This window comes from Bufo gargarizans, chromosome 1, assembly GCF_014858855.1.
Source record: "Bufo gargarizans isolate SCDJY-AF-19 chromosome 1, ASM1485885v1, whole genome shotgun sequence".
In the NCBI taxonomy this organism is placed as follows: domain Eukaryota; kingdom Metazoa; phylum Chordata; class Amphibia; order Anura; family Bufonidae; genus Bufo; species Bufo gargarizans.
The window spans coordinates 657,173,578-657,199,817 of NC_058080.1; the positions used below are offsets into that span (position 1 = coordinate 657,173,578).

Consider the following 26,240-nt stretch of genomic DNA (forward strand, 5'->3'; position numbering starts at 1 on the left):
ATTTGTTTCTTGTACCCGGCCGGACTGAAAGGAAGTGCACACTAAGTGAGCACTTCCTGTCAGTCCGGCCGGGTACAGGAAACAAAAGCTCCTGTACCGCGGAACGAACAGAGCTCGGCCACGCTACACTAACAGCAGTCATCGCGTCGGCGCGGGATCTCGCTGAGGGGTAGAGACAACTGATAGGCGAGCAGAGGAGGAGGCTGGGCGGGGATAAGAGCCGAAGAGGAAGAGCTGCCTGGGCTCCAACACGGTGGACTCCGCCCTGGGCACTTGCGAGCCCTCATCAAAGTTCGTTTTTGGCATATTTAAAAGTCCACCAAAGCATATAAAGGTACCGTGTTAATCATCTGTTTTGCGGCTACAGCGGTATGGCAACTGTTAAAAAGGGGTAAATCTGCTGACAGACTCCCTTTAAAAAAAAAGAGGTTCTGCAGCAGCTTTGGCATTATAAGGAATAAAGCGCCCCCTTATATAAATTCAAAAGAATAAGTAGTCATTTCAGGGTTCTACAGCCTATACACCTCTCAGCGTTAGGGCTCATGCACATGACCGTATGTATTTTGCGTTCTTTTTTTTTCAAACTGACATACAGAAGTAGAAAGCATATGGATCATCTGTGTGCTTTCCGTATGCCTATTCCGCAAAAGACAGAATATGTCCTATTCGGACCACAGACCCATTGAAGTCGATGGGTCTGGAAAAAAAACAGATTCAACAAGGACATCACCTGTATTTTGCGGATCCACATTTTGCTGACCACAAAATACATTCAGTTGTGTGCATGAGGACGAACAGGTAATGAATTCTTGCTCAGAAATTAAAGGGAACCTGTCACATTGAACATGATATCTGCAGGCAGTATGCTATAGAACTGGAGAAGCTGAGCAGATTGATGTATAGTTTTATGGAAAAAGATTCACTAAAACTTGTAACTTATTCGGTCCTATCAATGAGGGAAGGCTGTCCATCACCGATAGGACTGTCTCCTCAACTTGAACGCCCAAAATGAGCAGGAATTTAAAAAGGGGGCCTATACTTTTTTTTTTTTTTTACTGATGATCTATCCTTTGGATAGGTCATAAGCATCTGATTGGCAGGGGTCTGACACCCGTGGACCCCTGTTGATCAGCTGTTTGAGAAGGCAGCAGCGCCATGGCCTTCTTGCAGGCCAGTGATTACACTACTATTTCACTGGCTTTGGCGCAGCTCAGCACTGTTCACTTCAATGGGGCTGAGATGCGCCTCGTTCACATGACATAGTTGTGATGTCACTAGCCTGCGGGAAATTACTGCGAGCGCCGCTGCCTTCTCAAAAAGCTGATCAGTAGGGGTCCCGGGTGTCAAACCCCTACCAATCAGATGCCGATGACCTATCCAAAGAATAGATCATCAGTAAGAACAAGGTGGAGAACCCCTTTAAGTGAATGAAATACAGGTTATACGGAATCTTTTCCCATACAACTATTAATCAGTCTGCTCAGCTCCTCCTGCAGTTTACACTGAATCTTCATGGTAACAGGTTCCCTTCAATGCTTCAGCAACATTATATTGGATTAGTTATTCTGTTTCTGAAGACAAAATCCAGATATCCTATAGTATGGAACCCCTAGGTGAAGATATCCTAACCAAAAAACGTGAAACCATCTAAACAAAATGCCAGAAACTCACCTGTATTCTGCTCAAAATCATCCAGCAGTTTATCCAAATCAACAACTGCTGCTTGAAAGTAAGTGTCCATCGTCCTATGGATCCACAATTTTCTTCGGCACCTGAAAAAACAGATTTTAAAATAAAAAAAATTAAAATACAACACACAGAAACTGAATATTCAAACTCAGACTGGGGCTTGCTCAAGATTGCTTTTTCACTCCGTCATAAGCGACCGTTCAAAACATGTTTGTAAATTACCTTTATGAAGAATGATAACTTTTACACCCTCCCATGGCTGACTGGCAACATGGCCCCCCACCATCGCCATATGACCTCATCATGAGGCCTCATCCATTACAGCAGTAACGTGAGCATCCTCTGCTCCACAAAATGTACTGGGGGGTAGGGGACATAAAGGAGGCAATTAAAGGGCGTTCCCAGGCTGGGAAATGATTACCAGGTCAGCGGTCTGACGGGCCTGCAGGGACTGTGCAAGCGCCGAGGCCTCTTTATCCTGAAGAAAACAAAAAAAAAAAAAGACCATTTACAGACGCATTTTATTTCTAGTAAAATTATGACCAAGAAAATAATAGTCATATGGGGAAAGCCCTTTATACCCACATAGTACATTGATATTACTCCGTTCCACACCGAGATCGGTGATAAAAAGAATAGCAGAAATGAAAATGTAACAAAAAAAAGTAACCTCGAGCAATCACTGAGGTCGTATCCATCTCGCATTACAAATGTAATGAAATAGTTGATGGGGACAACTCGGCCGTTCTCTCCCAATGTGTCAGACATAAAACAATAGAAAATTATAAATGACATTACACATATTTGGAGGCTGACTGTATCGGTTTAACTAAAACTAGACTAAATGCAAGTCTTAAATGTACCCTCTATTTAGCCTTTTTAGCATCGCTACAGATCAGCTGTTTTAGGGCTCATGCACACAAACGCATTTTTTGTTAATGCCCATTCAGTTTTTTTTTGCAGCCCATTCAGTTCAATGGGGCTGCAAAAAACGGAAATGACTGTGTGCATTCTGTGTCCATATGTCCGTTCTGTAAAAAAAAAAAATAGAACATGTCACATTCTTGTCCGTTTTGCGGACAAGGACAGGTATTGCTACGATGGATCCGCAAAAAAAAAAAAAAAAAAAAAAAAAAAAACACAACACAGACGTCATCCATTTTTTTTTTGCAGATCCCTGTTTTGCGGACTCTAAAATACATACGGCCATGTGCATAAGCCCTTAAAGGGAATCTGTCACCACATTTGACCATATTAGACAGATCCTATAGCGTTATATGTGCCACCCAGCAGTTAAAAACTGTACCTTTGTTGCATATAACCGAGTCTTCTTTCTGCCAAAAATGAACTTTGAAGATTATGTAAATGAGCCCTCTCAAGTGCCCAGGGCGGTGTCTCAATCTTCCGAGCCCAAGACCGGACCTCCCCAACGGCTCATAACCCTGCCCTCCGTGTGCCTGTGCCCGCCCGTTTACTCCCCTCCCCTCGCCTTTTCCATTGCGGCTGCGCGGACAAATTCGTAGCCATCGCATGCGCAGTAGGTATTGCGATGCCCTGCCAGGACCGGGCATCGCATGCGCCAGCTACAAGTACTCGTAGCTGGCGCATGCGCAATGCGATGCCAGGTCCTGGCAGGGCATCGCAATACCTACTGCGCATGCGCCGGCTATGAAGGAAAGGAACGCCATATGGTTTTTGGAAGGCAGATTTTGATGGACTGGTTTTAGATGCCATGTCCCATTTAAAGCCCCCCTGATGCATCCATACAGTACAAACTCCCAAAAAGTGAATAAGGTGCCAGTTTTATTGGTACTATTTTGGGGTACATATGATTTTTAATTGCTCTATATTACGTTTGTTGCGAGGCAAGTTAACTGAAAAATTGCACATTTTTTTTTTTTTTTTTAAATTATGTTTTTATTGTTTTTCAACATAAAAAGGAAACAGGGGGTAACAAGGTACCAGGAATAAGGCACGCAGGCCTACCTATGAGTTCAAATAAGTACATCACTGTTTAGCATCAAGTACAGTACTGTCCAGCAGTAAGAGTTGTACAAGTTCAGGTCATGCATATCATAAAACATATAGGGAGCCATAGGATTAAAAGCATAAGTAAAGAGCCCAATCAGCAGGGGTGCGTCTCCGAGGGAGGCAAGGACTTAGCATTCAGCAAAACTGGAACCTGGGGGCAGGACCGTATAGACATAGTGCCTAGTGAGGACATCAATCCCTTAATAGGCCAATATCAATAAGGGGTGAATTAAGCAATTTTATAGAAACAACCTCCCAAACCGAAGGTAAGTTGCCCGCCCAATGGTCAATATAGTTGAGAGGGAGATTTGATGTGAAATGAGTCCGAGGCGTCGGGCAGAGATTCTCAGGTGGATTGGGTTACTTATTTGGGTCTCTGTAACCCGACCACAAAAGCCATTTCCTGAGAAATGTGCCATGCGACCGCGTTTCCCACGAAGAGAGTTCTTCAAATCTTTGAAGTTGGTCCATTTTTTGTAACCAGTCTTCAATGGTTGGGACATGGGGTTGCAGCCAATGCTTGGGTAGCAGGAGGCGGGCCGCAATCAGCATTTGAGTAAATACATATGGCGGCTTTGACTTTTGTGCTATTGGAGGGATGGAGAGGAGGGCTAGCTGGGGTGAAATGGGAATAGAGGTCCCACAAATCAAGTTTGATTGAGCAAAGATCTCCGTCCACCATTTATAAATAGGGGGGCAGGACCACCATATATGAAAGAAGGTTCCACTCTCCCCGTGGCACCTCCAGCAGTCGTCAGAGGCTGATGTTGAATACAGCGATGTTTTATCAGGGGTATTGTACCATCTGGTGAGGATCTTATAATTATTTTCCTGGATCCGTACACAGCGGGAGGCACCATGGGGAGAGCACAGCAGACGGGGCAGACTACTAAAGGGGATCACGATATCAAGGTCTCTTTCCCAACAAGTAATGAATGATGGCTTGGAAATCATGGGAGGTGAACGGAGTCTACCGTAGATTAACGAAATGAGCCTCCCAGGGACTGAGTGGTGAGAGATAAGCGACTCAAACCACACCAAAGGGCGAGAAAGGTCTCCTATTTCTACGTGTTGCCTCAGGAAAGCTCTAATATAGACGACAGTGAAGATATCACAGGGATGTGGGTTTAGGAGAGCGTCAGTTGATTGTTGATCCATCCAGTTACCCGAGGGGAGTGCCAAAGCAGTGATGCACAAGGGAGAGGACTTTAATCCCTGGGAGGACGCGGATCGTATGGGGTAAGGGGCTGTATCTACAATATCTTTTATTGTCAGTAGGGGGGATGGGAATGGAACAGAGCAGTGTGAGGACGAGAACCATTTCCAGGCCTCTAGCGTGGCTTTTATTATTGGGTATTGGGAATATTGTCCAGAGAGAACCGTTTGGGAACCAAGGAGTAGGGCCCTAGGAGATTTTTCCAAGATTGCCAAATCGGTTGCTACCGAGAGAGAATACGGGGGGAGGCGCAGCCAGGCTACCACTCGAGTAAGGAGGATAGCCCTACCATAAATTTCGGGGTTAGGCATACCAATCCCTCCTGCATGTCTAGGTCTAATTAGAAGGGAATGGGATAGTCTAGCTTTTTTGTTATTCCAAATGAAAGATCTAAACTTCTTGGAGACTTGCACATAGTATTGCTTGGGAACTGGGATTGGTAGGACTTGCTGTAGATATGTCAGTCTAGGGAGGATTAAGGATGTGAGAAGATTCTTGCGGCCGAACCAGGAGAGGGTCGGGTTAGATTGTGCTAACTTGTCGATGGCCTCAAATATAGATTTTTGTAATGGGATATAGTTAAGGGAAAAAAGATCGTTAATATTAGGACTGAGTTTAATCCCTAAATAAGTGATAGTGGGAGAAGACCAGTTGAAGGGGGAATCCTTCTTTAAATCGTCCTGTGTGGATTGGGGAATTCCCCTACATAGGACGAGGGATTTGCTTGCGTTAATTTTAAAATCTGATGCTAAGCTGAAAGCGTTCAAATGGGCTTGAATCCTAGGTAGGGAAAGTTTAGGGTTGGTCGTCATCATGAGGACATCATCTGCAAATGCTGCAATTTTCTGTTCCCTGCCTCCCAAACATAGACCCGAAATCTCCCCATCTCGCCTAATGATGGCAAGAAGCGGCTCTAGAGCCAGGACAAACAGGAGGGGCGAAAGGGGGCAGCCCTGTCTTGTTCCGTTACTTATCGGGAAAGGGGGCGATAGACCACCGTTAACCTGTACTCTAGCTGATGCCTGCTCGTACATGGCGAACACCGCCCTTACAAAGGGGTCAGGGAGATCAAATTTAAGCAAAACGCTCTTTAGGTATTGCCAATTGACCCTATCAAACGCTTTTTCCGCATCCGTACTAAGGAAAAGCAGGGGGGAGGAGTGCTTCTTGGCGTGACAGAGTACGTTTACCACTCTGGTAGTGTTGTCTTTACCTTCCCTGGCCCGGATGAAGCCAACCTGATCGCCATGTACGAGGAGGGGAAGGAAAACAGCAAGCCTATTGGCCATCATCTTAGCGAGGAGTTTGAGGTCTATGTTTAGGAGGGATATGGGCCTGTAATTGGAGCATTGTTTAGGGTCCTTCCCCTCTTTGGGTATAAGAGAAATGTGTGCCACCGTCATATCTCTGGAGAGTGGGCAGCCGAGTAGAGATTGGTTACAGACCTTCAAGAGGTGGGGGAGAAGAAGATTCTGAAAGGTCTTATAATATGAAAGTGGAAGGCCATCGGGGCCCGGGCTTTTCCCTATGGGCATTTGTGACATGGCGGTCTTAAGTTCCAAAATGGTAAAAGGGGCTTCTAACTTCAACTTCTGTTCGGATGAAAGGTGGGGCATCTCGGATGAGTCTAAGAAGCTTCCTATAGCCGATTTTCTGCTGTCGTCGGAATCAGGGGGGGAAAGGTTATATAGACTATTATAGAAGTCCCGGAATTGAGTTGCAATCTGGGAAACTGAAAAGATCGATTTCCCACCAGAGGTATGAAGCTGATGGACATAGTTAGAAGACCTTCTCCCCCTGACTCTGCTCATCAGAAACTTGGTCGCTTTATCCCCATGAGCGAAAAACTTGTGTTGCATGCTCATGAAGTATTTAGCAGTTCTTGCCGCTAATAGGGATTTAAGCTTTGCTCTATATTCAGAAAGCTCTCTTAACTGGGGTTCAGAGGGGGAGGACTTATGGCTATGCTCCAAGCTCTGAATTTTCTGCAGGACTTCGTCTATAGCTTTTCCTTGAAGTTTTTTCCTGTAAGACCCGATGTTAATAAAGTGACCCCTGATAACCGGCTTATGGGCGTCCCAGAGGGTATTACTTGAGATATCAGTGCTCCCATTCAAGGAGAAATAATCAGCTAGATGTTTGGAGATTTGGTCTATCAGATCCTGGGAGCCTAAGAGGGTTTCATTAAGTCGCCAATTAAAACAAGATGGGTTTTTCACGGGAGCTAGGACCCTAATAAATATTGGGGAGTGGTCAGACAGGTGGATGGAACCTATCGATGCTGTGTTACATAGATGGAGGTGTTCTTTGGAAATAAAAAAATAGTCTAGACGATGATACGTGCCATGAACAGGAGAGTAAAAGGTGTAATCGTGGTCATTGGGGTGAAGAGAACGCCAGACGTCAATCAGGTGAAGATCCCAAAGGGTTTTCCTAATGAGTTTAAGGGATCTGCCAGAGTGGGAAGATTTGTGTGTGGATATATCTAGTTGAGGGAATAGGGCAATGTTAAGGTCTCCTCCCACTATCACAATCCCCTCACTAAAAAGGTTGATAATAGGGGCTAGACTGGCTAACCAGTGGGACTGATTGGAGTTGGGACCATATACATTAACGAAGGTGTAGGTCTGCTGTCCTATTGAGCCCTTGATCAGTATATATCTTCCCTCAGGGTCAAGCAATTGGTCAGCAAGCTTAAATGGGATCTTTTTGTGGAAACCTATGCTCACCCCACTGGACGCAGAGGAGTTACCTCCACAATGATACCAGGTGGAATAATAGGAATACTGCATGTTTGGGTAGCGGTTAAAACGATAATGCGTCTCCTGGAGGAACACCACCTCGGCCTTAGCTTTTCTCAGAACGGCAAAAACCTGACTCCTCTTGGAAGGGGCGTGAAAGCCCTTGACATTGTAAGAAGCCATAAGTAGATCAGCCATATGACATAGTGTGAGTGGGGTTACCTCTAAGCCAGTAATGTCCCCTCCAGGAGAGCAAGGAGGTGTCGTACAGACTCTTCTCAGTATGCTTTGGCAAGATCAGGATGCAGCATAGGACGCGTAAGGCGGTCAGGAGTGTCTCATATCCTGGGGGAAAGAGCAAGTAGGAAAGGGGGACAAAACATAACAGGGGAAACAAAGAAAAACTAAGCATAATTACATATGCAACGTACATGTGGGGGGAGTGTGGTCTTGTGACCATGCAAGAGGACGTATAACAAATCAAAATTCTAATGAGCAATCAGGGACAATGGGCCCGTCTGGTCAGTATGGCGAGCACATACATTATAGCGGTTAGTCTATTAAAGGAACTTTAGCAAGAACTTCAAGTGAGGACCTACTCAGGGAGAGAAACAATACAAGTTAAGTCCCATACATACAATGAAGGGTCACTGCTGAGTAGGCTGGTGGTCTAGGGAGTTGCTTCTGGGGGTAAACTGCAGACCCCTCTTCCTAGATCTGGTTGACTTCGGAGTACGTTGGACCTCAAATGGAGCTATTGCAGGAAGGTCCGGTAGGTCGTTCAAGTCCTGATAGAGCTCCCAATTCTCAATCGGCAACGGATTAATGCTCAGGACGTCGTAGGCAGCTTGTAAATCCGTGTAAGACGAGATGAAAACTTTCTTCCCTGCACGGGTAAAAGAGAGTCCAAAAGGATAGGACCAGCGGTATATGATCTTGTTAGAGCGGAGCCAGTCGGTCAGAGGCTTCAATGCCCTGCGTTTTCTCAGGGTAGAGGGGGCTAGATCTTGATATATTTCAATTTTGAAGTCCTCATAGGATAAATCTGAGCTATTACGGGCAGCTTCTAAGATGGCGGACTTGACCGGGAAATTCAGAAATTTGCATATAACATCCCTGGGTGGGTCAGCAGGCTTGGGTTTCGGGCGCAGGGCCCTATGTGCCCGTTCAATGATCACCTCTTGCGGGAAGTCGGGGCCCAACAGTGAACTACATATAGCCAGGACAGTCACCGAGATATCCCCAGGTGGAACCGCCTCTGGAATTCCGCGGAATCTCAAGTTGTTGCGGCGCCCCCGGTTCTCCTGGTCTTCGATCGCGTTATGCAGCCCGTTCAGGTAGGTAGAGCAGCGGCGCAGGGCATCGGACACTGCCGTATGGTGGTTCAGGGACGCTGCTTGATGCGTTTCTAGGGCTTCCACCCGGTCCCCAATATGACGTACCTCTTGTCTGAATGCCGCAAATTCCGTGAGGATAGGCTCCATTACCCTGCTCAGGGCCCGGTCCAGATACTTTCTGGTTATGGGTAAGTCGGAGCTGACCTGGGGATCCTCCGACTCGCTCTCTCCTTCAGATGGGCCTGGAGCGCGCTTTGCAGCTTTAGGCTGTGGTGTCGGCGCCATCTTGGTTTCTTTCTGTGCGACCGTTGCTGCGGCTTTCCGGAGGAATTTCTCCATATCGCCCGGAGGAACTTGGTTCTTGAAGGTAGCGGAGGAGTCCACTTGCATCGGGTTACCGATTTTGACCATTATCTCCCGACAGTGCTGATGTTAGCTTATGTTACACGGAGTCCTCTTAAGAGAGCACAGAGCTATGCAGCCATCTCCGTCCGGCGCTAGCTCCGCCCCCCAAAATGGCACATTTTTGGCACATTTTTTTGTTTTTGTTTTTTTACCAGATTCAACTGACAGGGTAGATCATGTGCTATTTTTATAGAGCAGGTTGTTACAGATGCAATGATATCAAATATGTCTACTTTCTTTGTTTCAATTTTACATAATAAAGCATTTTTGAAAAAGAAATTATGTTTTTGTGTGTCCATTTTCTGAACGCCATATGTTTTTTATTTTTCTGCCGATCGTCTTGCGCAGGGGCTCGTTTTTTGCAGAAAGAGTTGAGGTTTTTATTGGTACCATTTTTGGGTACATAGGATTTTTTGATCATTCATTATTACACTTTATGGGGCAAGGTAACATAGTAACATAGTAGTACATAACATAGTACATAAGGCCGAAAAAAGACATTTGTCCATCCAGTTCGGCCTGTCATCCTGCAACTTGATCCAGCGGAAGGCAAAAAAAAAAACTGAGGTAGAAGACAATTTTCCTCACTTTAGGGGAATAAAAAAGGTGAACAAAAAAACTGTTTTGGAACAGTTTTTATTTATTTATTTTTACAGCGTTTATATGAGGGGTTAGGTCATGTGACAGTTTTATAGAGCAGATCGTTACGGACGTGGCAATACCCAATATGTATACTTTCGTATTTATTTAAGTTTTACACAATAATAGCATTTCTAAAACAAAAAAAAACAAAAAAAGTGTCTCCATAGTCTGAGAGCCATAGCTTTTTTATTTTTTGTCCGATTGTCTTAAATAGGGTATTATTGTTTGCGGAATGAGGTGACGGTTTGATTGGTACTACTTTGGCGTCATAAGCTTTTTTGATTGCTTGCTGTTGCGCTTTTTGTGATGTAAGGTGACAAAAATGCCTTTTTTTTTTTTACAGGTTTTTTTTATGGTGTTTTTCGGACGAGGTCTATCATGTGATTTATTAATAGAGACGGTCGTTACGGACCCGGTGATACCCAATATGTGTAGGTTTTTTTTCATAGGAAAAGGCAATTTTTTTTTTTATATTACATTTTTATTTATTTATTTTTACTTTTATTATTTCCCTCCTGGATCTTTCATTGCAAAGTATAATACTATCAGATGCCCTATAGGTGGCAACACTGGACGCTTTTGCAAAGCGTCCGGTTGCCATTGCAACCATCGGGCACTGCCATCGCAGCTCGGCAGCCCCGATGGTGGAGAGACAGAGCCCCCTCCCTCTATTAACCCCATGGATGCCGCTGCCGTGGCATCTATGGGGTTACAGCAGAGTGTCAGCATAGAGCTGACACTCTGCTGATGGCAGCAGCGGCGCCTCAGGAATAGAGCCGCCGCCATCACACATAGCAGGGGGACCGCATCGGAGGCAGCGCTGGAAAGGAATGTACGGCCAACATTGAGGGAGGCTGAGGCAAATGGGGGCAGGAGGAATGTATGAGGCGGACCGCATCAGGGCAGGCGCTGCATCGCATCAGGGCAGGCGCTGCATCGCATCAGGGCAGGCGCTGCATCGCATCAGGGCAGGCGCTGCATCGCATCAGGGCAGGCGCTGCATCGCATCAGGGCAGGCGTTGCATGAATATGGAGATGAGCTTCAGGGGCAGACGGACACAAGGGGGGGGCTTTGAGGGGCACAGATCGGGGGGCACGAGGACACTACCTGATTTCAGGCTCTGAAAGCGCAGATCAGAGCCTGAAACCGGCATTTTTTCACTACCGCGATCCGATTGGTTAGTCTGCATAGACTAACCAATCGGATCGATTGCCGGCAAGGGGCCACTCTGATTGGTCCCTTGCCAGCATTACTGAACTATATGCTGTCTGTGACAGCAGCAGGACAGGGACAGAAGCTTTATTCCAAGCGCTTTGCAGAACTGGCTTGACGTTTATACACGTGGTAGGTAGCTGCACGGGGCATGTGCAAATATCAGGTATATAAACGTATTGCAGTCGGGAAGGGGTTAAACAGCTGACTGGTGGGGGTCACGGACCCTCATTGAACAGATATTGATGGCCAATCCTCAGGATTAATTCCCAGAAAACCACTTTAAGGGCTGTTTCACACGAGCGGATGCCGTGAGTGACATCCGCTGCGTGAATGACAGCCAAGCAGAAGCACGGAGCATTAACATGATTGATAAAGCTCCGTGCCTCTCTGTGATCTCTTTACTATGAAATCACAGTGAGATAAAGTTGTCATTGTGATTTCGTAGTAAAGAGATCACAGAGAGGAACGGAGCATTATCAGTCATGTTAATGCTCTGCTTCTGCAGTTCGCATCGGGTCTTGGCTGTCATTCACGCAGCGGATATCACGCACGGCATCCACTCATGTGAAACAGCCCTTAGACATCATTTGGAAGTCATGAAGCTGCGAGGGATCAACGTATGATGGATCCAAACCAATAGATGCCACTGAGTAAAAGGGTTCTTTATGGTACTTTCATGGTTTCAGTCATTTTTTAAAGGGCATCTGTCAGCAGATTTGTACCTATGACACTGGCTGACCTGTTACATGTGCACTTTACAGCTGAAGGCATCTGTGTTGGTCCCATGTTCATACATGTCCACATTGCTGAGAAAAATGATGTTTTAATATATGCAAATGATCCTCTAGGAGTAATGGGGGCGTTGCTGTTACTCCCAGAGACTGCTCTGCTGTGCCCTCTGCACTTTGAATGACAGGGCCAGGCAGTGAAAACTCATCACATCTGGCTCTGTCAAAGTGGAGCTAGTGCAGTAGTTGCAGAGAGAGCAGAGCCTCTAGGTGTAACAGCACCGCCCCCATTGCTCCTAGAGGCTCATTTGCATATATTAAAACATCATTTTTCTCAGCAATGCCGACACATATGAAGATGGGACCAACACAAAGGCCTTCAGCTGCCAAGTGCACATGTAACAGGTCAACCAGGTTCATAGGTACAAACCTGCTGACAGATGCCCCTTAACAACAAGAACACTGCTGTAAGGCTCCGAGGAGATGCAGTTATGCTCTGTTCTGGATACAAATCAAAAATATGCCCAGGCACGATACCCTTTTTTCGTTTTTTTTTTCTTCTATTTTTAGGGGGATATGCGACTAAGGGTACTTTCACACTAGCGTTATTCTTTTCCAGTATTGAAATCGGTTAAAGCGTCTCAATACTGGAAATAAAACGCATCAGTTTTGTCCCAATGCATTCTGAATGGAAAGCAATCGGCAGCTGCTTGCTTGCAGTATTTTTTCCAGCCAAAATCCCGGAACACTATCGCACTTGCCGAATCCAGCATTAATGTATTAATATCGGATCCGGTACCAAGTGTTCCGGAAATTGCTGTGTTGCCAGACCCAGCCGATCTGCTCATGCGCCGGGATATAGGAGGAGCTATTTTTAGTTTTGATCTTTGAATTTTTTTTATTCCAGATGATAGCGGATGAGATGGATCCGGTATATCACCGGACCCGTCTAATGGATCCGGAAAAAACATATTTCTGCCTGCCGGATCCGAACAACGCTAGTGTGAAAGTACCCTAACCCTGGGTTCAGACCTGAGCGTTCTGAAAGGAGCGCTCTGTATGCGCGATTGTACCGGCGTTTACATTCGAGCATACAGAGACAGACGAACACACATTGTCGCGCGTTCCCGAATATCTATGTACGGGAACGCGCGACAAAACGCCCCAAAAAAGCTCAAGAACTTGTTTGAGCGTCGGGCGTTTTACAGCGCGATCGTACGCGCTGTAAAACGCCCAGGTGAGAACCATTCCCATAGGGAAGCATTGGTTTCTCCTTGTTGAGTGTTTTACAGCGCGTAGGAACGTGCTGTAAAACGCTCAGGTGTGAACTTAGGGTAAGGGTCCATTCACGCGTCCGCATCTGTTCCGCAAGCAGGTTTGATTTAAAGAGGACCCGTCACCAAAAATACAGTGCAATCTGAAAGCACTATGTTATAGAGCAGGAGAAGCTGAGCAGATTGATATATCGTTTTATGGGAAAAGATTCAGTAAAACCTGTAATTTATACATTTATATCTCTGCTCTTTTGTGCTCCCCTCCTCCCTCCTGTACAGATAGCGCCTTCTCGATGCTTACATTCATAAGGGATACTGTACTTCACCGTGCTTATGTGGAAACAAACCAACAGCAATGACACACACTAGGGGGGATTTACCAGTGTCGGACCTGTCACCGTACAATGTAATATTATAGAGAAGGAGGAGCTCAGCAGACTGATGTATAGTTTTATGGGAAAAGATTCTGTAAAACCTGTAATTTATACATTTATAACTCTGTGAACAGCTATAGGTACAGGAGGGAGGGGTTATCAGTGACTGACACTTAAGGCCCTTTCACACGAGCGAGTTTTCCAGTGCGGGTGCGATGCGTGACGTGAACGCATAGCACCCGCACTGAATCCTGACCCACTGATTTCAATGGGCCTGTCCACATAATCGTTGTTTTTCGCACATCGGTTCTGCGTTGCGTGAGAATCGCAGCGTGTTCTATATTCTACGTTTTTTTACACAGCCCTGGCCCCATAGAAGTGAATGGGGCTTCAGTGAAAAACTGATGTAACCTGGATGCAAGGCGTTTTTCACTGATGGTTGCTAGAAGAGGTAGATTGTTATTCTTCAGGTTTTTTTTCACGCACATGAAAAACGCATCAAAACTGATTGCACCCGCGCGGGGAAAAACACTGAACGCAACTGGAGAAGAAACTGACTGAAATTGCTTGCAGAATGGTGCAAGTTTCACTGAACGCACCCTGAGCCAATCCGTGTCGTTCCTGTGAAAAGGAGGCCTAAGGGTACTTTCATACCAGCGTTGTTAGAATCCGGCAGGCAGTTCTGGCAACGGAAAGCTTTTTTTTTTCCCGGATCCGTTAGACAAATCCAGTAACATACCGGATTAGTCTTATCCAGTATCATCCGGAATAACGGATCCGGTATTTACATTTTTTCAAACATCAAAAGAGAAAGTAGCTCTCCCTATATCCCAGGCGCATGCGCAGACCGGAAAACTGGATCCGGCGATGCAGCATTTTTCTGGCATTAATACATCTCTATGGAAATTAATGCTGGATCTGGAAAGTGCGGTATTGTTCCGGGATTTTGTCCGGTCAAATACAGTACAAGGGACGGGACAGAAGACATCCTGATGCATCCTGAACGGATTGCTTTCCATTCAGAATGCATTAGGACAAAATTGATGCGTTTTTTTCAGGGCTGTGGAGTCGGAGTCAATTTTGGGTACCTGGAGTCGGAGTCGGAAAAAAATAAAACGACTCCGACTCCTACTAAATTTGAATTGGATTAAAAGAATAAAAAAGCAAGTTTAAATGTCCGAATTCATAAACAGTTATAATTAATGACTTCTCTACTGTAAGAATAAAGGCCAATGCATGCAGTGCCTCACGTAACCGCAAAACAAACGCGTTCAGTGATGTGAAGAAGCATGCTTTTCATATGCTTCACTATATGGCACGCAATGCACAATTAGGAGTGGCAATACATATACTTTCCATTGTGTTGTGTTCTGATGTTACAGGGAACACAATGCCCATGGTTTACCTCGCCTCTCACTGATAAGGGATTAAGTAAATATGTGTTTTGCAGGACTAGAGACACTTGTATAAGTGAAGGGAATGGAGGGTCAATAGTTCAAGACTGAAGCTGTAAACCATGGATGTCAAACTCATGGCCCTCCAGATGTTGCAAAACTACAACTCCCATCATTCCCTGATAGCTGTAGTATGCCCAGGCATGATGGGAGTTGTAGTTTTGCACCAGCTGGAGGGCCACGAGTTTGACATCCCTGCTGTAAACCATTGGAAAAACTGCTGTCATTCAGCTAAGGCTATAAAACGTGTAAACTCAGAATGTTATCTTAAACTTTAAACATGACTATGGGATTCTTCTAGGGAAATCATGTTTTAAAATAAATGTCCCTTCCTGGATCCTCCCTCTTCAGCAGAAGATCAGCACACAAAGGAGAAGGCAGCAGCTTCTGCCCAACTACCTCTCTGCTATAAGAGCTTAGAAGAACTTCTTTCTTTCCTTCAAGGAATGTATAAAATACATTTGCATATTAAATACAGAGGAGTCGGAGTCGGAAGTACAAAAAACTGAGGAGTCGGAGCATTTATCTACCGACTCCACAGCCCTGGTTTTTTTCCCGGTATTGAGACCCTTTACCGGATTTCAATACCAGAAAAGAATAACGCTAGTGTGAAAGTACCCTTATCCACACAATGCTATCAATCACTGATAACCCCTGTACCTATAGCTCTTCACAGGAGGGGAAAAAGCAGAGATGTACATTTATAAATGACAAGTTCTACTGAATCTTTTCCCATAAAACTACACACAATCTGCTCTGCTCCTCCTGCTCTAAAACCTGCTGCCTGAAGACCTTTTGTGGTGACAAACTCTTTTTAACCACTACAGGACCGCCGTACGCAGGATTGCGTCCTGCCGGCGGCCCTGCTCTTCTGGGTGGACGCATATACGCGTCCTCCCGCGAGAGCCGAGATTTCCTGTGAACGCGCGCACACAGGCGCGCGCGCTCACAGGAACGGAAGGTAAGCGAGTGGATCTCCAGCCTGCCAGCGGCGATAGCTCGCTGGCAGGCTGGAGATCCGAATTTTTTAACCCCTAACAGGTATATTAGACGCTGTTTTCATAACAGCGTCTAATATACCTCCTACCTGGTCCTCTGGTGGTCCCTTTTGTTAGGATCGACCACCAGAGGACTCAGGTAGGTCAGTACAGTCGCACCAAACACTACACTACACTACACTACACTACACCCCCCCCCGGTCACTTATTAACCCCTTATAAACCCCTGATCACCCATGATCACCCCATATAAACTTCCTGATCACCCCCCTGTCATTGATCACCGCCCTGTCATTGATCACCCCCCTGTAAGGCTCCGTTCAGACGTCCGTATGATTTTTACGGATCCACGGATACATGGATCGGAGCCGCAAAAAGCATACGGACGTCTGAATGGAGCCTTACAGGGGGGTGATCAATGACAGGCGGGTGATCACCCATATACACTCCCTGATCACCCCCTGTCATTGATCACTCCCCTGTAAGGCTCCATTCAGATGTCCGCATGATTTTTACGGATCCATGGATACATGGATCGGATCCGCAAAACACATGCGGACGTCTGAATGGAGCCTTACAGGGGGTGATCAATGACAGGCGGGTGATCACCCATATACACTCCCTGATCACCCCCCTGTCATTGATAACCCCCCTGTAAGGCTCCATTCAGACGTCCGCATACGTTTTGTGGATCCGATCCATGTATCCATGGATCCGGAAAAAATCATGCGGATGTCTGAATGGAGCCTTACAGGGGGGGGTGATCAGTGACAGGGGGGTGATCACCCTGATCACCCCCTGTCATTGATAACCCCCCTGTAAGGCTCCATTCAGACGTCCGCATGCGTTTTGTGGATCCGATCCATGTATCCATGGATCCGTAAAAAATCATGCGGATGTCTGAATGGAGCCTTACAGGGGGGGGTGATCAGTGACAGGGGGGTGATCACCCTGATCACCCCCTGTCATTGATAACCCCCCTGTAAGGCTCCATTCAGACGTCCGCATGCGTTTTGTGGATCCGATCCATGTATCCATGGATCCGTAAAAAATCATGCGGATGTCTGAATGGAGCCTTACAGGGGGGGTGATCAGTGACAGGGGGGTGATCACCCTGATCACCCCCTGTCATTGATAACCCCCCTGTAAGGCTCCATTCAGACGTCCGCATGTGTTTTATGGATCCGTAAAAAATCATGCGGATGTCTGAATGGAACCTTACAGGGGGGTGATCAGGGAGTCTATATGGGTGATCACCCCCCTGTCATTGATCACCCCCCCAGCCTGTAAGGCTCCATTCAGACATTTTTTTTGGCACAAGTTAGCGGAAATTTTTTGTTTGTTTTTGTTTTTTCTTACAAAGTCTCATATTCCACTAACTTGTGTCAAAAAATAAAATCTCACATGGACGCACCATACCCCTCACGGAATCCAAATGCGTAAACATTTTTAGACATTTATATTCCAGACTTCTTCTCACGCTTTAGGGCCCCTAAAAAGCCAGGGCAGTATAAATACCCCACATTAGGGCTGCAGTAAACGAATATTTTTGTAATCGAGTATTCTATCGATTATATTTCTCGATTCATCGAGTAATCTAATAAGAAAAAGCTACTTAAAATAACGTACGTAATTAGGTATGTATAAAGTTATTGGTTTGAAGGGGTTAATAACTTTATACATGCCTAATGCCAAGGTGCTTCCATTAACCCCTCCAAACCAATAACTTTATACATGCCCATTGGGTTTGGAGGGTTTAATGGAAGCACCTTGGCATTAGGCATGTATAAAGTTATTGGTCTGAAGAGGTTAATGAAAGCACCTTGGAGGTGCCTTCATTAACCCCTCTCTAAACCAATAACTTTATACATGACAAGGTGGTGCTTGCAGCCTCCATTAACCACTCTCCATCTGCCTCCCCCCAGCCTCTGATCTGCTTGCCCCCAGCCTCTGATCTGCCTCCCCCCTCCCCCCAGCCTCTGATCTGCCTCCCCCAGCCTCTGATCTGCCCCCCCTCCCCCCAGCCTCTGATCTGCCTCCCCCCCTCCCCCCAGCCTCTGATCTGCCTCCCCCCCTCCCCCCAGCCTCTGATCTGCCTCCCCCCCTCCCCCCAGCCTCTGATCTGCCTCCCCCCCTCCCCCCAGCCTCTGATCTGCCTCCCCCCTCCCCCCAGCCTCTGATCTGCCTCCCCCCCTCCCCCCAGCCTCTGATCTGCCTCCCCCCCCTCCCCCCAGCCTCTGATCTGCCTCCCCCCCTCCCCCCAGCCTCTGATCTGCCTCCCCCCCCTCCCCCCCAGCCTCTGATCCTGCCTCCCCCCCTCCCCCCAGCCTCTGATCTGCCTCTCCCCCCAGCCTTCTGATCTGCCTCCCCCCCCCTCCCCCAGCCTCTGATCTGCCTCCCCCCCCCTCCCCCCAGCCTCTGATCTGCCTCTCCCCCCTCCCCCCAGCCTCTGATCTGCCTCTCCCCCCTCCCCCCCTCCCCCCCAGCCTCTGATCTGCCTCTCCCCCCTCCCCCCTCCCCCCAGCCTCTGATCTGCCTCTCCCCCCCTCCCCCCAGCCTCTGATCTGCTCTCTCCCCCCAGCCTCTGATCTGCCTCTCCCCCCAGCCTCTGATCTGCCTCTCCCCCCAGCCTCTGATCTGCCTCTCCCCCCTCCCCCCAGCCTCTGATCTGCCTCTCCCCCCCTCCCCCAGCCTCTGATCTGCCTCTCCCCCCTCCCCCCAGCCTCTGATCTGCCCTCCCCCAGCCTCTGATATGCCCCCTCTGGTAACGCAACCCCCCCTCCCCAGTATTAATCATTGGTGGCAGTGGCCACAGGGTCCCCCTTTCCCTCCCCCCCCATCATTGGTGGCAGTGTCAGTTCCGATCGGAGCCCCAGCAGTGTAATGCTGGGGCTCCGATCGGTTACCATGGCAGCCAGGAGTCACGCTACTGAAGCCCTGGCTGCCATGGTATGTTAGTAGTGAGCAGAGAGCAGCGCATTATACTCACGTGCGCTGTGGCCGCCGGTCGCTCCTTCTGTCTGTGCGGCGGATTGCTAATGCTTACAGCATTAGCAATGCGCCGCACAGACCTATGAGAAGGAGCGACCGCCGGCCACAGCGCACGTGAGTATAATGCGCTGCTCTCTGCTCACTACTAACATACCATGGCAGCCAGGACTTAAGCAGCGTCCTGGCTCCCATGGTAACCGATCGGAGCCCCAGCATTACACTGCTGGGGCTCCGATCGGAACTGACACTGCCACCAATGATGGGGGGGGGAGGAGGGGGACCCTGTGGGATATGGCCGGCACATTCATTGGTGGTGCAGTGGCCACAGTCCCTCCCCTCCCCCTTGGTCTTCAGCGGCAGCCGCGCACAGTGGGGAGGGAGAGACTCCCTCCTCCTCCTCCCTCAGCTGTGCCGGCCGCTCAGTCCTGCCTCTCTGGCTCCGGAGGACACGGAAGCGGTGAGTGAGACGCTTATTTCACTCCCGCTCCGTGATCACGTGATCTGAACGATTCATCGATGCAGGGAAACTGCATCGATGAATTTTTTGACTCGATTTAATCGAGTTATTCGAATAATCGTTTCAGCCCTACCCCACATGTGACCCCATTTCGGAAAGAAGACACCCCAAGGTATTCCGTGAGGGGCATATTGAGTCCATTAAAGATTGAAATTTTTGTCCTAAGTTAGCGGAAAGTGAGACTTTGTGAGAAAAAAACAAAAGAAAAAAATTAATATCCGCTAACTTATGCAAAAAAAATAAAAATTCTAGGAACTCGCCATGCCCCTCATTGAATACCTTGGGGTGTCTTCTTTCCAAAGTGGGGTCACATGTGGGGTATTTATACTGCCCTGGCTTTTTAGGGGCCCGAAAGTGTGAGAAGAAGTCTGGGATCCAAATGTCTAAAAATGCCCTCCTAAAAAGAATTTGGGCCCCTTTGCGCATCCAGGCTGCAAAAAAGTGTCACACATGTGGTATCGCCGTACTCAGGAGAAGTTGGGGAATGTGTTTTGGGGTGTCATTTTACATATACCCATGCTGGGTGAGAAAAATATCTTGGTCAAATGCCAACTTTGTATAAAAAAAATGGGAAAAGTTGTCTTTTGCCAAGATATTTCTCTCACCCAGCATGGGTATATGTAAAATGACCCCCCAAAACACATTGCCCAACTTCTCCTGAGTACGGCGATACCACATGTGTGACACTTTTTTGCAGCCAAGGTGGGCAAAGGGGCACATATTCCAAAGTGCACCTTTCGGATTTCGCAGGCCATTATTTACACATTTTGATTGCAAGGTACTTCTTACACATTTGGGCCCCTAAATTGCCAGGGCAGTATAACTACGCCACAAGTGACCCCATTTTGGAAAGAAGACACCCCAAGGTATTCCGTGAGGGGCATGGCGAGTTCCTAGAATTTTTTATTTTTTGTCACAAGTTAGCGGAAAATGATGATTTTTCTTTTTTTTTCTTTTTTCCTTACAAAGTCTCATATTCCACTAACTTGCGACAAAAAATAAAAAATTCTAGGAACTCGCCATGCCCCTCACGGAATACCTTGGGGTGTCTTCTTTCCAAAATGGGGTCACTTGTGGCGTAGTTATACTGCCCTGGCAATTTAGGGGCCCATATGTGTGAGAAGTACTTTGCAATCAAAATGTGTAAAAAATGGCCTGCAAAATCTGAAAGGTGCACTTTGGAATATGTGCCCCTTTGCCCACCTTGGCAGCAAAAAAGTGTGACACATCTGGTATCGCCGTACTCAGGAGAAGTTGGGGAATGTGTTTTGGGGTGTCATTTTACATATACCCATGCTGGATGAGAGAAATATCTTGGCAAAAGACAACTTTTCCCATTTTTTTATACAAAGTTGGCATTTGACCAAGATATTTTTCTCACCCAGCATGGGTATATGTAAAATGACACCCCAAAACACATTCCCCAACTTCTCCTGAGTACGGCGATACCACATGTGTGACACTTTTTTGCTGCCAAGGTGGGCAAAGGGGTACATATTCCAAAGTGCACCTTTTGGATTTCACCGGTCATTTTTTACACATTTTGATTGCAAAGTTCTTCGCACACATTTGGGCCCCTAAATTGCCAGGGCAGTATAACTACCCCACAAGTGACCCCATTTTGGAAAGAAGACACCCCAAGGTATTCTGTGAGGGGCATGGTGAGTTCCTAGAATTTTTTATTTTTTGTCGCAAGTTAGTGGAATATGAGACTTTGTAAGAAAAAAAAAAAAAAAAAAAAATCATCATCATTTTCCGCTAACTTGTGACAAAAAATAAAAAGTTCTATGAACTCACTATGCCCATCAGCGAATACCTTAGGGTGTCTACTTTCCGAAATGGGGTCATTTGTGGGGTTTTTCTACTGTTTGGGCATTGTAGAACCTCAGGAAACATGACAGGTGCTCAGAAAGTCAGAGCTGTTTCAAAAAGCGGAAATTCACATTTTTGTACCATAGTTTGTAAATGCTATAACTTTTACCCAAACCATTTTTTTTTGCCCAAACTTTTTTTTTTATCAAAGACATGTAGAACAATAAATTTGGCAAAAAATTTATATATGGATGTCGTTTTTTTTGCAAAATTTTACAGCTGAAAGTGAAAAATGTCATTTTTTTGCAAAAAAATCTTTACATTTTGATTAATAACAAAAAAAGTAAAAATGCCAGCAGCAATGAAATACCACCAAATGAAAGCTCCATTAGTGAGAAGAAAAGGAGGTAAAATTCATTTGTATGGTAAGTTGCATGACCGAGCGATAAACGGTGAAAGGAGTGTAGTGCCGAAGTGTAAAAAGTGCTCTGGTCATGAAGGGGGTTTCACCTAGCGGGGCTGAAGTGGTTAAAGGGGATGTCCGGGTTCAGAGCTGAACCCGGACATAGCCTTATTTTCACCAAGGCAGCCCTCCTGATGCTAGCATCGGGGCATCTCATGCTCCGATGCGCTCCCTTACCCTGTGCTAGATCGCACAGGCTCTTCTGTTTACAACACACTGTCGGGCGGAAGCTTCCACCCGGCAGTGTGTTCGGTGACATCACCGACTCTAATGGGCGTGTTTTAACCGTTTTACAGGCTAGGGCAGCGCTAAATCCCGCTCAAAAGTTCCGGTGACATCACTGGGATTCCTGGCAGCCCCATAGAGCTCTGTTTGTCACCGGAACTCCTGAAAAAGCTTTTGCCCTGAGCGATTTAGCGCAGGGCAAAGGAGAGCATCAGAGCATGAACTGCTCCGATGCTGAAGACAGGGGGGCTGTCTGGGTGAAAATGGAGGGATGTCCGGGTTCAGCTCTGAACCTGGACAACCCCTTTAAGTGCGCTGTGGTCTCACCATTGTCAGTGAAAGTACCCGAGATGGAGATGCCACTTTTTAAACCGTCGCACATCAGAAATGAGACATAATCCTGTTCTAATCTGAAATCCCGAGGAACTTTCCACTGCACTTCTTAAAGTAGCAAAACTAATCAAAAGTCACAAGATTTCACCAAAATATGTGCACAACATACGACACTACATCATTTGGGACATTTTTTATGCCACAAAACTGGCATAGCAGAATTAAGTGTCCCCTGTATACATACTATGTACAGTACATGTTCACACACATATAAACATACACCCTAATACACATATATACTCACATGGGAGCAGCCTGGCAGCACTACAGTATAACTTCTGCCCATTTCACGCAGACCATCTCTGCGCAGATCCCGCACATTAGCCGCATTTCTCCCCGCACATTACCACACACAGGTACACACTCTGCTTAATAACTTTATTATAAAGATGGCCCCTCGCACCACCCGCTCCGTTGTCACCGGGAGGGCAGCCGCAGCGCCGCTCATAATGAAGCACAATTGCCCCGCTCACCTCCTGAGTCACCCCGGCCTCATCCCGTCCCTCTATCTGCGTCTCTGCCTCTCGGGGGTACGTTCACCTCTGACGTCACGACTCCCCGCCTCTCTGTCATGTGAGTGAAAGACGTCATAGTCACATGGTCGCAGAGAAACCGTGTGGGTCATGTGATCGGGAGATGGTGATGGGCGGAGCTAAGCAGCTGTGTGAGGGGAGGCGGTACAGTCGTGCGCAGTGGCACGAAGCTGATTGTTCCCAGCAATTGGTTCTTCAGCACGTGCTATTGTGTCACGTGGGAAATTGTGTTGCTAGGGGCTACTGAGGGGTGAACAACCTCTGCCACTCCAGCTGCTTGAAAACTACAATTTCTAACTGGCACACCTGCTCAGCTGTATGCAGCATGCTGGGAGTTGTAGTCTGACAACAGCTGGAGTGCTAGAGGTCGCAGACCCTTGGACTACTATATTGCAGCTGCTTGCAGAAGTAGTGATCTACGCTAAAAACTGTTACCCTAAGACTGCAAAAGGAGAAAAGAAAAGAGAGGTTGAGTGGTACCACCAGGGCTATAGGTCCTGGGGAAAAAGGCGCCAAAGAGATGGAGAAGATGTTAGTGTAGATAGAAGAAGAAGTATAAAATATAATATGGAAAATTCAGCCCGCACTACCCCTAGCAGGTGCAGATTGCTATGGCGAAATAGAGATATAAATGTAAAAACACAAAATGCAATCGCACACTGCAACCAGCACTCTGCCTTGCCTTTATGCTGGATGTTGAATAAGGCATTGGTGTACATTTTGGCCAAAGCGTAATAAGCCACTCACCACGTCAAGGTCGCCTTCATGAGTGGTCCCTAACACTAGTTCCTACCTTTTATGGGCCATGACAGCCACATAAAGTCCAGGGAGCGCAGGTACAGCATGCACGCCAAGCACACTCTGCTTTTAACCCCGTCCGGTGCCATTACAGCTTTCATCGGATCCAGGGATGCAAGTACCAACATGCATGCTGAACCCACTATATACTTCTCCTGGAGCCTAATGGCCTGGTAGGTGCTATATAAGCAGACTCAGTTTTATACTGACTTTAAAACCAGCCTCCAGGAGGCTGGTTTTAAAGTCAGTATAAAGTCAGTATAAAACTGACTCTGCTTATATAGCACCTTCCAGGCCATTAGGCTCCAGGAGAAGTATATAGTGGGTTCAGCATGCATGTGAGTACTTGCATCCCTGGATCCGATAAAAGCTGTAATGGCACCGGACGGGGTTAAAAGCAGAGTGTGCTTGGCGTGCATGCTGTACCTGCGCTCCCTGGACTTTATGTGGCTGTCATGGCCCATAAAAGGTAGGAACTAGTGTTAGGGACCACTCATGAAGGCGACCTTGACGTGGTGAGTGGCTTATTACGCTTTGGCCAAAATGTACACCAATGCCTTATTCAACATCCAGCATAAAGGCAGGGCAGAGTGCTGGTTGCAGTGTGCGATTGCATTTTGTGTTTTTACATAAAATATAATATGAAATAGCACCACACTCTAAGTGCCGTTCAGTAACTATTTAGGGAAGGCAGCACAAGTGTTATAGGGAGGTGAAAAAATATTTTTCAATCCGAATAGACAAATACCAGTGATGGGTGAACCTAGTCTGGTGGTTCCAAAGCAACCAAATGGATCCGACCGGACGTGATTCAAAAATCAGAGAACACTATAAGAGGCGCCACTCCCAAGAGTATTGAGGAGATAGGTATGGTGGATAGTGCCCCCTTGAACCGGAGGATAGTAATGCAATAGAATACTCCTATAAGGAGATTCGTGTTTCTGAGGGTTAGAGTACTCACTTCACGGGGGGGGGAGGGGGTAGTCACAGGATAAAGCTCAAGACAACCGTGACTAACTGCCCCCCTGGACAAGAGATCCCGGCCAGGGAAGCAGTTAGTCACGGGTGTCTTGAGCTTCATCCTGTGACTACACAAGTTTGATAAATGACCCCAAATATACCTTACAGGCAGTGGCGTAACTACAGGGAAGCGACTGCTTCGGGGCCCGGCGCCCGGCAGCATGCCCTGTCTATCCCTGCAGAGCTGACAGGCTGAGGCACACACTCTGTGCTACGAGACCCTTGTGTATTTGCATGTCTTTCAGAAAAGTTTCTCCTGGGATTCGAACTCACAACCTTTCACATCAGATACAAGGCATTTACCCACAAAGCTATTACAGCTGTATTACCAGTTACTTAAAAAAGTAAATAAATAAATAAAATAAAAAATATAAGACTTCTACTGTAGGTAACTTTGATACCTAGTGTACATACACATGACAGCTGCCCCAGCACACTGTGTATGGATGTAGCAGAGCTGGGTGTACACGAGCACCAAATCTTCAACACTAGAGGCTTCTGGGAACACAGGAAGAGGAAGAGGCTGCATCGCATCGCTGACATGGGAGGTAAGTATAAATTTATTTATTTATTTTTAAATACCGGACTGTTACTTTACTGCCACGGGGGGAAGGGGGGCTATTGGCGCCATGATACTGGCACATGGAGGGGGAGGAGAGAGGCACTTGATACTGGCACATAAGGGGGCAGGGGGAGAGGATGGCACTATGATACTGGCACATGGAGGGGGGGAGAGGCACTTGATACTGGCACATTAGGGAGCAGGGGGAGAGGATGGCACTATGATATTGGGACATGGGGGGGCAAGAAATGGACATGAATCATGAGGGGCAGAAATGTGAAATATGGGGGGGGGGGGGCGTGGATAGGTGTATAGTGTGAATCCAGCACAGTAGTGTGTGTGGTGTATCCGCAATAGACGTATGGCCATGCAAACAATTTAACTAGCGGAAGAAGCAAGATCCCTGAGACGCTAAGTACAGAACTTCTAACTATTGCTGTGCAGTCCAGGGACATACTACTTCCGAAATCCCGCGAGACCTGGGAACAGCTGATTACAGATACCACGAGCTAGACGCCGGAACAGTCGCTCGCAGCCCATCCACCGCACACGTCCGGCGGGACGTCCTCGAAACCAGAGGAAGGTAGGAACATTATCAGTTCAAACCTCATGCGGTGAGGCTTACCAACGGAAGGTGCATGTCTATAAGATTATTGGCATCTAAGGATATCAAGTCCTGCTTATATGTGGTAGCGGACATCGCTGAATCCATCTGCACTATTGTTGGGCTGTTATTGGAGCAGTACATAAGAGCCAGCTAAATTCATTGACTATTGCTATATGCGCATGGGACATTGTAACACATCGGTGTAACTCATTTG

General features: G+C 46.9%; 1 protein-coding gene across 7 annotated transcripts in view; it reads right to left on the reverse strand.

The window, feature by feature from the left end:
- ZFYVE16 (zinc finger FYVE-type containing 16) overlaps positions 1 to 23,067 on the reverse strand; it is a 112,410-nt gene extending 89,343 nt beyond the window's left edge. For 2 of the 7 annotated variants that reach the window (XM_044276034.1, XM_044276030.1), the window contains exons 1-3: positions 22,751 to 22,954; positions 2,111 to 2,167; positions 1,672 to 1,772 (exon numbers count right to left, since the gene is read on the reverse strand). In XM_044276034.1, the coding sequence (XP_044131969.1) occupies positions 1,672 to 1,772; positions 2,111 to 2,167; positions 22,751 to 22,752 (160 nt within the window). In that variant the 5' untranslated portion in view covers positions 22,753 to 22,954. Of the gene's footprint in view, positions 1 to 1,671; positions 1,773 to 1,911; positions 2,036 to 2,110; positions 2,168 to 22,750; positions 22,956 to 22,979 lie in introns of those variants that run through there. The other 5 variants (XM_044276032.1, XM_044276028.1, XM_044276031.1 and 2 more) reach the window with 5 other exon arrangements.
- Positions 23,068 to 26,240: the final 3,173 nt, after the last annotated feature.